The sequence below is a fragment of the Balaenoptera physalus genome (assembly GCF_965194825.1).
Source record: "Balaenoptera physalus genome assembly, chromosome: 17".
Lineage (NCBI taxonomy): Eukaryota > Metazoa > Chordata > Mammalia > Artiodactyla > Balaenopteridae > Balaenoptera > Balaenoptera physalus.
The window spans coordinates 24,102,062-24,116,549 of record NC_138895.1 but is presented as its reverse complement, the minus strand read 5'-3'; the positions used below and the strand labels follow the sequence as shown (position 1 = coordinate 24,116,549).

The 14,488-nt window shown below is 41.5% G+C and overlaps 1 protein-coding gene across 2 annotated transcripts in view; it reads left to right on the top strand.

Annotated features, from left to right (window-relative positions):
• Positions 1-250: 250 nt before the first annotated feature.
• The window catches only part of TPD52 (tumor protein D52), a 122,246-nt gene continuing 108,008 nt past the window's right edge, over positions 251-14,488 (top strand). Inside the window, exon 1 of one of the 2 annotated variants that reach the window (XM_082432883.1) lies at positions 251-643. In XM_082432883.1, the coding sequence (XP_082289009.1) occupies positions 625-643 (19 nt within the window). In that variant the 5' untranslated portion in view covers positions 251-624. The remainder of the gene's footprint in view (positions 644-14,488) is intronic. The other variant, XM_082432882.1, reaches the window with a different exon arrangement.

Below are 14,488 nucleotides of genomic sequence, written 5' to 3'. Positions count from 1 at the left end.
GGTTTTTCGAGAGATTCTTTGCAATTTTCGCCTCTTGCTTGCTCCGGACCTAGTCTGGCAGATAGCATAGGGTATTATTTCGGGAGTAGGGGAACATGAAGAATATAAGGGAAAAAGAGCCACTGGCATGGCGAAAGAACCTTCCTGTTTTTGCCACTCAATAAGTACAGAAGAGTAGGTGCTCGCGGAGGCAAAGAAAGGGAATCTTCAGTGCCCCCGAGGAAACTTCTGATATGATAAATAACTTGAGGGTGGGACGTAAACGCCATCCCGGTCCCCAAGCGGTCCCCACGCAGCCTCCAAGGTGACGCCGAGCCTTCGCCCTCCCCCTCTTCCCTCTTCCTCTGGGGCGAGTTCCTGCCTGAGCCCAGCCGGCCCTCTCCGCCCGCCCTTCCGTCCTTCAGTCCGTTCCCCCTCCCGCGCCGACGCGGCGGAGCACACCCGCCGGCGGGGTCAGGTGATTGGGTGACGCCCCGGCGAAGCGCTCCCGACCGCACGCGGGCGGCGCCACCGCGCTCTACGCCTCCAGGGGGAGGGGACTTCCCGGGAGCCGCCGGCGGAGGACGGGAGGAGCGCGGCGGGCGGGCGGGCCGAGCGGGGACTCGCTGCCGGCGGGCGGGAGACATGGATCGCGGCGAGCAAGGTGAGGGCGCGGACGCCACCGGCACGGCGCCTCCGGCATGGGCGCGGGGTCCGGCGCGGCGCTGGGGTCCGAGTCGGGGTCCGGCGCGGCGCGCGGCCTGGCGCCGGAGCAGGTGCAGAGCCTTCGGTGCCTGCGCCGCGAGTTGCATCCACCGATCCGGATCCGGCGTCCTGGTGGGGCCCTGCTGCAGGGAGCGGCGCTGGCGGCCGGAGAGGGCGGATGGGGCCGCGCGTGTGTGCGAGTGTATTAGAGAGAAACGGAGCAAAAAGAAAAAGAGAGAAGGTTCTGGGAGGCGGCGGAGGGCTGGCGCCAGGCTTACCGAGCCGGGGCTGCAGATCGAGATGCGCTTTGGCAGAAAACAGTACCCAGGGAGTCCTGTTCAGCTCGCTCTTGTGACCGGTGGAAACTGAGGGACAGAGGACAGTGGGTTGTTTCTCCCAGCAAGATGGGAACGTGAAGTCCTCCCCACCCGCATGTGAAGACTTTCTGCCCTCTTCTCCTTAACGTGGTTAGGATTTTGGGTGGCGTTTGAGCCCCTGGCGATGGTTTTGGATGCAAACATTTAACATCCCCCAATTGTGGAGTAGTGTCTATGGGTTTATTTGGAGGCGGGTAGTTTTTCATGGCAAGGGTCCTCTTTTACCCATCAAGGTGAAACCCCCCAACACAAAATCCCTAATCTGATTACTCTAGCTTTGGATGCATGTTTCTGAAAATAGTGTATCAAGTGAAATTGCCTCCAGTTGAGTCATTGTCTAAGAGAGATGTGGCAGTAGTAGGGCAAGGTTTTCAGATTTAAGCATTGCCACATCCTAGAGATCTTTGCTGATAATAACCCACTAACCATAACACAGATTCGTGGCACGCTTTTAAAAAGATATATAGACGCTAAAAAAAAAAAAAAAGAAAAAGAAAAAGAGTAACGATACTAAGGTAAATTTTAGGAAGTGGGGGATAGGAATTATTCCTATTTTGAGTTCTAATACAACAGTTTTCATTAATTTTTTTTTTTACCCTCCAGTATTTACTTTCATGCATGTGAGTTTTTGTTGAAATAAAACCATATTCCATATATACTCTTTTGTGTTTTACTTCTGATAAGTTGTAAGATAGAATCTTTGGAGCCTTCCAACCCTTCCTTTCTCCCCACCCCTCAAATTAATCTCACACCTGACATCTGGGTGTGTATATTATAAACATTTTATACAATATATATTTTTTTAGTGTCAGTTCTTTTCTTTTTTAACATCTTTATTGGAGTATAATTGCTTCACAATGTTGTGCTAGTTTCCGCTGCACAACAAAGTGAATCAGCCGTATGCATACATACATCCCCATATCCCCTCCTTCTTGAGCCTCCCTCCCATCCTCCCTATCCCACCCCTCTAGGTGGTCACAAAGCAATGAGCTGATCTCCCTGTGCTATGCAGCTGCTTCCCACTAGCTATACAATATGTAATATAGAGTGCATACGTAATACACTATATATACACTTGCACACATATTGTCTAGATTTTATACGTCTTGAGGTTAGAAGCATATACTTCATCTTTGTCCACGGTTGGGTAGCCTGGTGATTTGCACATGGTATGTATTTAAATGTTTGAGTCAAAAAGCCCCTCACAGGTCTTATATGTATTGTTAGGAGGAGGCCTAGGGGCCACCAAATAAGCCAGCATTTTTTTATCTGGATTTTAATGGGGGCAATGAGGGTGTCAAACATGTGAACATTTGTATGTCTTACGTTGTCATATTTAACATAATGATGTTTTTAGAATACATAACTCTATGTGGTACTTGTCAAAGTGGACAAAGCTGTGTTTGACTTAGGTGAATGGAGTGACAAATTTTTTTTAGATTTTGTATTCTAGTTTGGCTGGTAAGAGTCACAACCATTAGTACTTCTGTAATAGTCCAATTTGCTGATGCACTTTGTGTGTTTTGTTTTTTTTAAAAATTTATTTATTTATTTATTTATTTATTTTTGGCTGAGTTGGGTCTTTGTTGCTGGGCGCAGGCTCTCTAGTTGCGGCGAGCGGGGGCTACTCTTCGTTGTGGTGTGCGGGCTTCTCATTGCAGTGGCTTGTCTTGTTACAGAGCACAGGCTGTAGGCGCGCAGGCTTCAGTAGTTGTGGCACATGGGCTCAGTAGTTGTGGCTCACGGGCTCTAGAGTGCAGGCTCAGTAGTTGTGGCGCACTGGCTTAGTTGCTCCGCGGCATGTGGGATCTTCCCGGACCAGGGCTCGAACCCATGTCCCCTGCGTTGACAGGTGGATTCTTAACCACTGCGCCACAAGGGAAGCCGCTTTGTGTGGTTTTTGTAGGACTAGTTTTTTTTTTCTGTGTGTGTGTGTGTCTAAGACATATTTAATAAATCTCTTGGTTTATAAGAGGAGTCTTTTTCTGTCTCTAATTTTCAGATGTTTTCTTTGGTCAGGATATTTGTTAGTCATGTCATTCCTTGCTTTTAATTGTCATTCTTGGACGGGTAGGGAAATCCATCCTCTTAAAGTGGAGAGTCTGGAGACTTGGCTCTAAACGAAAGACGAGCCACACGCCTGGGCAAGGTCAGCTGACTCACCACACAACTTTGCTATCTTAGAACCACATGGCCTTTCCTTATACTTTTGCTTCCTTCTGCCTGTCTCCTTTGCCTTTTCATCTTTATGTTCCCACAGCACATAGTAGGTGTTCAGAAATGTGTGTTGACTGCCTCAGATGAAAGGAAAAGTGCCCAAGAGCAAGTACCTTCAGGTTCCTGTAACCTCCGATGTCCCTCTAAGTTGGTCATTTGCTTCCCACTTCCTCCTGTACTTTTTTTCCTCTGTGTTTTAAAGAAGCAGAAGTCTGGTTGGGTGGAGAAAGTTGCTGATAAAGCTGCATTGGGCGTAGAGGGTAAGTTTACCCGTCAGGTCTTTGAAATAGTAGAGGGGATGGCTCAGTCTTCAGCGATTCCATAGACTCCTGGCTGAGACTGAGAAGGAAGAACCTGCGTTTGTAAACCTGCAGGTTCACCAGCAAAGTATGTTGGCTGAGAGAAGGTTTATAAAAACCCCTGTGATTGTCTCTTGAATTTGTGATTTTTTTCAAAGTATCTAAAACCAAATGAGAACATTTTAGAATTTGTTTAACTTACTTTTTTGGTATGTGTGGAGTTTGTTGTGTTTGTCCCTTAAAAAAAAAAAAAACCTCTAGATGCAAAATTAAATGCCCTACCTCTTGTCTTAAATACATGTCTCTGTTGAATTGTCTCCTTATCCCTTCCTTCTTATGAAGTTGTCAAAATGTATCCTTTGCTACTGATTTTTAACAGAGCTATGAAGTTTTAAAATGAGCAGTTTACCTTTGTTTTCAACCCTGTATTCTGAATGCTTTTTAGTATCAGCCTGAGATTCTGTTTTTCCTGTCCTCTACTATACCCAGACTTTGTATACAATGCTCTACTTATATTGAGAGCAGTCAACATCAAATAATTTAAAATCTACCGTAAACCACATATTGCCTCTCAGGAGTTACTATGCGTTCAGCCCAGCAAAGCACACTTAACGTGTGTGCCATTTCCCACTTTGAAAGTGCAGTGCGGCCGGCTATCTAGAGAATACATTGTGGAAAAAATCTCCTGACTGCCTTTTATGGGGCTGAATAGATAATTGTACTCGAGGACTCTCTTATGTTAGTAATAACTTGTCGTTTAGCACCATTATATTGAAGTGACAGTCACCTAGCCACTAAGCATTTTATCTGTGTTTGAGTTAAAACACTACCACCACCAAAGCTTTATATTTTAAGGGGGTGAGGGAAGGCTGCTGGGGCCGAAACAACTGGGGGAGGAGAAAGCTGCAAGAAAACCGTGACACAATAATAGGTTACTATAATTTCAGCATGGCAATTATGCCTTAGAAATAACAGAAAGGTAAGGTGTCGCTTATTTATAGGTAACACAAACATAGGGATAAATGGATAACAGTTTTGAGGGTCTACTCACAAATCTGTGGGTGTGACCCACCCAGGTTCTTGGTGTCTTTGGGCAAGTCTCACTTTCCATATGCTGCTAATGTCTGTTAGCTCCCATTCACTTCCTGCATTTATTTTTATGTAGCAGCCTGCTGAGTCCCTAGGGAAAAGCTGAGTGGTAAGAGGGGTTGTGATCCTTCAGAAAGATCTCAAAACGGCATAATCTACGTACACAATAAAAACAAATACATTCACGCTTCCAAACAAAAAAGAACACCCGAATCTCCTGAACTTCTGTGCTGCTGGTCCGTTTGTTGGAGGCTCACATTATTTTATTTTCCTTGTGGGGTTAATTATTTCTGTTTTAATTGTTGACTGTTGTAAAAATCTCTCTTCTGAGACTCTCCCAAGTTTTATTTAAACTGAGTGGGTACCAGCTGTCCAGAAACCATAATCTTAGCAGTGTGTTTTTATTAGAAAAATGTCCAAGGGATCAAGAGATTTAATGTTTAGTGGAAGTTAAAAAAAACATTTGAATTAAAAATACTTCTTCGTAACCGAGAGTAATTGTTCACTTTAGAAAAGTCAGAAAATACAGATGGAGAAAAAGAACATAAAATTACCTATAATCCTAGTCTGGAAAATCACTGTTAGCGTATTGGTTTATATCCATCCATATATCTATCCTTTTAAACAAATCACAAAATAATCTCCTATTGACTATTTCATCTTATATCTTGCCTCCCTCCCTTTTTAAACTCAATATATTTTTAAAATACCCTTCTCCAGCATCATTTTGACTAGTGTGACCAGGTAATTAATGCACATGATACAGCATTCAGAATGACTAAAAGGTTGCAAAATGTAAATCTCCCTTCCACTCCTGTCTCCCAGGTTATTTCCCTTGTGTAGTGATGTCACCATTATTAACAGTTTCTTCTCCATCCATCCAGAGAGATTCTACTTATATAGGTGTACACACACGTATTTAAGTACTATATATGTATGTGTGTGTATTATATAAGCTGTAGCACGCAAATTATTTAGCGTCTAACTTCTTTCACTTAAATACAATGTATATTTTAGAGATCATTGAAGGTAATGTTATATAGAGCTGTTTCATTTTCAGGGTTATTTGTAGATGTCTATTTGTAGATGTACCATGTTATGTACCATAACAGGTGATGTTTAACTTGTTCCCTATTGATGGACATTTAGGTTTCCCCTAATATTTTGCTATAAAAGCAAAGCTGCAGCAAATAAATCTGTATGCAAGTTATTTGATAAATGTGCCAGTATGTCTGTAGGAAGAATTCTTAGAAGAATGTGACTGTTCAATTTTGATGTGCTAAATTCCGCTCCATAGAAGTGGTGCCAGTTATACTCTACCAGCAATGTGTGAGCATCTGCTTCCCTCCATCATGCACCCAGGGTGTTGTCACACTTTTTCATCTTTGCTTATCTTGTAGGGGAAAAGGAGTTTCTCAGTATATGTTTTCTTATATATTTTTCTTAATATGAAGGCGGTTGTACTTCTTTTGATATGTTTGAGATCTATATTGCATTTTCTGTGACATGTCTGATCGTATACTTTGCCAATTATTCTTTTGTTTTATCTTTTTCTTCTTGACTTACAGAATGTAGCCCTCTGTCCATGACATGAATTGCTAATATATTTTTTCCTAGTTTGTCATTCCTTTTTTGACTTTCTGGTGATTTTTTCCAAGCAGAAATACTAATTGATGGTGGTTTTCATTTATAGCTTCTAGCTCTTGAATCATTCCTAGAAATGCTATTCTCACTTTGAGTTTATGTTTTTATTTTTTGCAGTTAAATCTTTCATCCATCTGGAGATTATTTTGATTAAAAAATGTGAGTTGTGAATCTTAACCGCCCCCCAGCCCCTCAGCTGGCTACTCAGTTGTCCAATACCATTCACTGACTAATGGATCTTTCCTTTACTAATTTGAAATACTACTGTTGTCAGTACTAAAGTCCTGTATTATTTTCTTTCCCCATGATCTGTCTGTTCATTCCCAGCAACTAAACTGTTTAAATTATTGTAGCTTCATAATATGTAAAAATGTCTGGAAGGGCTAGTCTCTCCTGTTCACTCTGTTTTTCTTCTTATTGCTAGAGTTTTTCCTAGCTATTCTTGCCAGATTTTATTCCAAATGAACATTAGAATCAACTTGTCTGGATGCAGATTCAATAGAAATCCGTTCGGTATAACTTTCTTCCCTCCCGTTGCTCTCCCTCCCTCCCCCCGTTTCCCTTTCTCTTTCTTTTATTAGACCTGGTTTTTTTCTTTATTGAATGTCCCAGTATATGTTCATCATAGTCATACTATACATAATATATATATAGTTTTGTGTTGTATTTTGGATACTATTAGATAATCAGAATTTTAACATGTCATTTAAAAAAGTATCTCCAAACTATATTTTTTGATGACTGTACCCTTTCAGCATTTGATGTTTATTTAACTGTTTCTTTGCTGGAATATAGATTGCTTTTCATTTTAGCTATTATAATACTTTAAAGAGAAATTGTTTTAAGATAAACTTCCTGAGACAGGACAAAGGATGTGAGTATGTTTAGGCCTTTCATGCCTGTTGCTAAATTGCTTTCTGGAAAACATAATTGTTACTGCTTTTTTTATTGTAGTAAAAAATGCATGACATAAAATATATTATCTTAGCTATATTTAAGTGTACAGGAAAGTATTGTTAACTGTATGTACCTTATTGCATAAGAAATCTCTAGAACTTATTCATTTTGATGACTGAAACCATGGACCCATTGAGCAACACACATTTCTCTCTCCCCACAGCCCCTGGTAACCACCATTTTCTTTTCTGTTTCTATGAGTTTGATTACTTCACCTACATCATTAAAGTGGAATCATGCAGTATTTGTCTTTTTGTGACTGACTTATTTCACTTAGCATAGTGTCTTCAAGATTCATCCATGTTGTTGCATATTGTGGGGTTTCTATCTTTTTAGAGGCTGTATAACTTTCCAGTATATATGTATGCCGCATTTTCTTTATCATACTTTATTTTCTTTATTCATCCTTCAGTGGGCATTCAGAGGTTGCTTCCACCTCTTGGCTTTTGTGAGCATGGGTGTGCAAATACTCTGAGTCCTGTTTTCCATTCTTTTGGGTATATACTGTAGGAAAGGAAAATTTATTTCCCCTACCCTTCTGGGTTCTTTGGCTGGTCTAATAATCAAATTAACATAGGACAGATTAACAGGTGAAAAACAAATTTAGTTACATATGTACGGGGGTTTTACAAGAATATGAGACCCACAGGCATTCAGGGAATTGAGACTTATATGACATTCTGAGTTACGGAGAAGGGGGTAGGGTTCTGGGTCTTCAAAGAGAAGGAAGACAATTCACAGGAAGATGGGAAGAGCAAAGGTTTGGTAAACAAATGTTTGCCATGCCACGCAGGACAGTGGGATCCAGGGAGGACTTTGATCTCTAGGCCCAGTTGAGCTGCCCCCAGCTCACCACACCTCACCTGTACTCTTTGTAATTATCTCTTGTGATAGTTCCCTTCCCGGACTAGACCCTCTATCTAAATTCTTTTAGGCAGGTAAGGGAGAGGTAAAAGTTTTTCCTGAATCTGCTGGGTCTTGAATGCCTTCAGCTCAAAATAGTCTACATGCCAAAGTGGTATATTTGAGGGAGACTTGTTCTGAACCCCTTCAATACCCAGAAATAAAATTACTGGTATATGTGGTAGTTGTATTTCTAGGTTGTTTTTTTTTTTTTCTTTTTGCAAACTTCTGTACTGTTTTCCATAGTGGCTGAATGGCTGTACCATTTTACATTCCTACCAACAGTTATTTTAAAGGGAAGAGGGAAGGTTGTAGGGGCCAAAAAACTGAAGAGAGAGGGAGCCTGCATGGGTTCTAATTTTTCCACATCCTCAGCTACACTTTTTATTTTCTCGTTTTGATAGTGGCCTACCTAACTGGTCTGAGATAATATCTCATTGTGGTTATGATTTGCATTTTCCTGATGATTAGTGATGTTGAGCATCTTTTCATGTGCTTGTTGGCCATTTGTATGTCTTCTTTGGAGAAATGTCTATTCAAGTCCTTTGCCCATTTTATGTTTGGATTATTATTATTATTAATATTTTTGTCAAGTTGTAGGAGTTGTTTATGTATTCTGGATACTTAGCCCTAATGAGATATATGGTTTGCAGATGTTTTTCTCCCATTCTGTAAATTGCCTTTTCACTCTTGGTTGTTTCCTTTTCTGCAAGATGTCATTGCCCTTAAAAAAAAAAAAAAAAGAATTATAAAGCTTATAGGTAAAAAAATGCCATCTCTTTTCATTTAAAATTCTTCCACTTGCTAGAAAGGCTGTAGATGATATTAGCCATTTGTGTTCCCCTTTTGAGATTGTTTGCTCCTTCATTTTAAAATTGGGATCTTAGTGCCTTCTTTCACCCTCACCCCACTCCCCTGTTCATATTAAACCTTTGTGTTTTGTGGCAAGTATTTATTTTTTCTATTTTTATTTTTATTTTGGTTATGTTGGATCTTTTATGTTATTTTTACAAAGAAAAGACATTATTAAGAGCAGATATTTTCTCGGTGACAGTTTATAGAGTAAGTTGCGTGGCTCTGAGTTGCTTTCAATACTTCCTTCTCTGTGTCTTTGTGTCTTCTGATGCTTTTGTAATCAATACTAAAAGTAGTGTCTTTAGGCAAGACTAGTAATTTACATGCCTTGGCTTATAGGCATGGTGAAAGTGTTTCATGTTACAGCTATGCAAATGTAAATGTCAGTTTAAAAACGATGTAAGACATGACCTTATAAAGTTTCAGATTGAGAATTAACAGGGTTAAACGTCACCCTTTGTATTTTGAGCTTTGTTGGAGGCATTGTGGTGTGGAAAAGGAGCTTATGGTGCAATCAGTAGGGCTGTAGGAATAAAGATAGTAGTTTATCCACCCCACTAGGATCTATACTTGGCTAGAAATGAAGTGTCAGTAGGAGAATGTTCTTAACGTTCGTATTCCCAGCTCTCAGTTGAGTGTGTGTGTAGTAGGTACTCCATAAATATTTGTCCCATTGCACATACGTTCATTAGAAAGATTTCTAACATACATAAAATCAGATGGGATTAGATAGAAGAGGTTAAGAATTAAGGAAAGATAATTGTTTGGCAGGGAGACAAGAATACATGTTCCAAATGTGCTTATAGTTTTATATATAATCACTGAAAATCTGGTCTGTAAATAGAAGCCAAATTGGTACTTTACTTCCCAAGTATATATGTAAGAGTGCGTGTGTATACATTTACAGATAGAGGAGGAGACAGTGCTGATTAAATTTTTATTCTCCAAAGGATGTCGGATGTAGTGCTCAGTAAATACTTTCATAAATATGTTTTCTGTACTGTTTTATTGAGGGTAGTTATTTGATGCTAATGTATCCTGAACTTAGGCGGCAAGGATGGTGTCAGTACATTTTAGAAGTTTTCTTTGAATGCAGTTGAGAAGGGTAACGGGGTTGCTGACAGTGGTGGAAAGGGTTTGCTACTAGTTAACCAGAAGAAAAATTATGTAAAGAGGGAAAAATGCAAACATTTTGGCTGGCTGGGGCATTTTAGCAAAGTGATGACCAACTTTCCATTTTGGTACATACTGAGTATATCACTTCCGGTGTATCACTTTATTAGTAATCAGAATGGTGATGATGATGATGATGATGATTCCATCTGGTTTTTGCAGAACTCTTTCTAATTTTTCTTCGTATTATTTCATTTCAGTCTTTCAGTGCTGCAGGGTGGTAGAACGGGTATCATTTTCATTTCACACATGAGGAAACAAGCTGAGTGACCATGACTTCCCATTCTTACTCTACTAGGTGTGGAGAGTTTTACAAAAACTTGGTCGCACACCTGTTGTCTCTAAGACAGTAACCTAGTGGCCAAGAACAATTTAAACTACATTTGCAAACAGTTTAAAGGACTGGGGACACTAAGTACTTTTTAGAAATGTTTCCTTCCAGCTAATTAAAACAAAATTGGAATCTGAAGGGACACCACTTCAGGCCCTGCATTATGATGACCTAAGTTTTCCAACTGGGGTTTTACTGGGTCACATTTAGTAATACCACTACTACCACTAATGCCAGCAACAACATCTGCTGGGTGTTTTCTATATACCAGGTCTGTTCTAAATGCTTTTTTTTTTTTCATTTTGAAAATCTTTGTAACAAACCTGTGAGCCACACTCATAATATCCTTGCTTTACCAACTGAAGAAACAAAATATGAAAGAATGAAGTAATGAGACTTCCCTGGTGGTGCAGTGGTTAAGAATTGGCCTGCCAATGCAGGGGACACAGGCTCGAGCCCTGGTCCAGGAAGATCCCACATGCCGCGGAGCAACTAAGCCCGTGCGCCACAACTACTGAGCCAGCACTGTAGAGCCCACGAGCCACAACTACTGAAGCCCGTGCGCCTAGAGCCCATGCTCTACAACAAGAGAAGCCACCGCAATGAGAAGCCTGTGCACTGAAGCGAAGAGTAGCCCCCGCTCAATGCAATTAGAGAAAGCCCACCCACAGCAACAAAGACCCAACACAGCCATAAATAAATAAATAAATAAATTTATTAAAAAAAAATGAAGTAATAACTTCTCCAAGGGCACATAGCTTGATGCAGACAGAGCTGGGTTTTAAATCTGAAATATTTGGCCATATAGTTCATGTCCTTATGCAACATATTATACTACCTAAAAGTTCTATATCATCTCCCTTTTCCTTTCAAAGGTGATCAAAAGGGTGCCATGCTATGGTAGCTACCATGGGAAGGGAACACTAGGACTTGTATCTACACCAGACTATGGCCATGTGTCTGTCCTCGTGCACCAGAACTAATTGTAAATGTTCAGGGCAAAGAATGCTGGACCTGAAGTTACGTCTGGGTTCAAAATTTGGCTTCATCACTTTTTGGTGATGAGACATTGGATCAGTCACTCAACCTCTTTGAGGCTGATAATACCTCAACTATTTGCAAAAATTGAGTAAATATCTGTGACTAGCACTGGACTTCAATAGATACTGATTCTGAAACGGAATGTTAGCATTTCTGTAAGATGCTAATTCAGTGGTTCCGCATTCAAATTAAACATTTCATTTATTTATAGACAATTACGATATGATGCCTGCCCTCAGGCTTACAGGCCAGGCTGGAGAAACACACAAAGAACTTGGTCACTGTAGTCAAGTGGAGGTTGTAAGGGCTGCCTGACAGGCTGAGGAGAAAGTGAGCAGCTCCGGCTGGTCATCAGGAGAGGAGTCTTCTAGCAGGTGACCTTTGAACTTGGACTTGAAGGCTAAGTAGGTGAGAGAAGGAAGGGTGAGGACGGGAATTTGGGAAGAAGGTCCAGCATGTGCAGAGGTGCAGAGGCATGAAAGGGCAAAAAGGTGCTGGTGATCCTCAGAAATTCCTTGTGGCTGGAGTTCTGGGCGGTCACTAGGGGTGTGTGAGGACTCTTGTGTACTGGGATCAGGAATCAGGACTTCTGTTCTGATAGGCAGGTGGTAGGCGGGTGGGAGTTTAGTTTTAGAATAGCATTTTGCCAGCTGCACAGAAGGTACTAGCAAAACAGGCAGGGGGTATATCACTGTGTTCCACGCCAGAGGTGGTGGTGCTGGATTCCCGAGGGATCTTTGGGTAGAACAAGTCAGATGTGAGGGGAGGGGATCTGAGAATAAAAAGGAGCAGACAAGGGCTTTCAGATCACATGGAACAGGAAAGAGAGCAGAGGCAGGCAGAAGAAAGGGAATTCCATTTGGAGTGTGTTACATCTGAGGTCTGTTCTGTTTATCCAAAGCTGCATAACAGACCACCCCAAAACCTAGTGGTTTAAAACCGTAGCATTTTTTTTTATGGTCACATATCTGTCATTTGGGCAGGGCTTGGTGGGGACAACTTGTCTCTGCTCCACTCAGCTCAGCTGGGAGGCTTGTAGCATGAGGCTGGGCTCATCCGAAGGCTCACTCGCTGACACGAAGGTGGCTGTACTGGGGAGATGCCAGCAGCTGGGGCTCCTCGGGCACCTGGCTCAATCCCCGTGGTCTCCGGTGAAAACAGCATGACCTGTTGGAGGACAGTGATTTGCTTGCCTGTGTTGAGTACTGTTTTTTGTTGGAGACCATGTTCTTGACCCAGCAGCATACAGCCTCAGTACGCCTGGGCTTCTTATGTGTTACCCCAGGGCCCCCAACCTGCGGGTCCTAAGAGAGAGGCAGGCAGAGGCTGTGTGGCTTTGTGTGACCTAGCCTTGAAGTCACGTGGCATCACTTCCTCCTCATTCTGTTAGAAATGCGTCACAAAGACTGGCCGAGATTCAAGGAGAGGGGAATTAGACTCCATTTTTGGTGGGAAGAGTGTGCGCACGATAAATGTGTGCACATGTTTTAAAACCACCACCAGGTCCTTGTGGGATGTTGGTGTGGATGGTTTCATGGGTGAACTATGGATCTTGAAGAGAAGGAGCTGGGACAACCTAAATGTCCATTGACAGAGGAATGGATAAAGAAGATGTGGTACATATATACAGTGGAATACTACTCAGCCATAAAAAAGAATGAAATAGTGCCATTTGCAGCAACATGGATACAACTAGAGATTTTCATACTGAGTGAAGTAAGTCAGACAGAGAAAGACAAATATCATATGATATCACTTATATGTGGAATCTGAAATATGGCACAAATGAACCTATCTATGAGACAGAAACAATCATGGACATAGAGAACAGACTTGTGGTTGCCAAGGGGGAGGGAGGGAAGAAGAGGGATGGACTGGGAGTTTGTGGCTGGTAGGTGCAAACTATTACGTTTAGAAAGGATAAACAACAGGGTCCTACTGTATAGCACAGGGAACTATATTCAATATCCTGTGATAAACCATAACGGAAAAGAATAGAAAAAAAGAATGTCCCTGTGTGTATAACTGAGTCACTTTGCTGTACAGCTGAGATTGCCACAACATGGTAAATCAACTACACTTTAATAACAAAAATTTAAAAATAAAGAAGGAACTGGGCAGGAGAGCAAGGTTTGGGAGACATGTGATCATTTGAAGTTATTAACTATTAGCGTATTACTTACATATTAGCACATGTGATATTTGAAGCTATTAACTTGCTGAGATGGCCCAGGAACAAAAGTAGAACAGAACATGGAATCTGAAGATTTCAGGGCAGGGAGAGAGGAAGGTTCAGGAATAGGGAGTTTAACTTTCAAAGGCCCTGGAGAGGCCAGGTAGTTCGAGGGGGGACAGTAGATATTGGCTTTGGTGATGAGGGCCAGTCATGGGTAATGTTGAGAGATTCAAGCTCCAAGGGTTGGGAGGGGGCTGAGGAGAAGGGAGAGGGCAGAACCCATGGATTTGGGGCCCGTGAGAATGGTCAAATGTGGTAAAATAAAAAAAGAAAGAAACCCCACAAATTGAGAGACTGCTCTTTCAAGAAGCAAGGTGGTGTTTTAAAGGGAAATTTGGATTTCATCGGTGATTTGCTTGCCTGCACTGAGTGTTGTTTTTTGTTTTCATGCGCAGAGAGGTGCTCGTTTGATCTCTGTGCATGTTTGTAAAATGAGAGACGAAAGCGAGGCAAGGGAGAATAACTGGATTTGCTATTCCTGTATATGTCACTGGTTTTAGTTAAGATGCTTTTAATGCAAAATGTTTTTTAATAGTCCCGTCCTGGAGTTTGACCTTCAAGGCGCTCAAGGCTGTAAGCAGTAATTCACTTTAACGTGTAAGAGCCTTGCGGAGAATAGGTATTTATTAAATATCTGCAAAACGAAAGCATTATACATTCTCTGGGTGGTATGAGAGCCAGA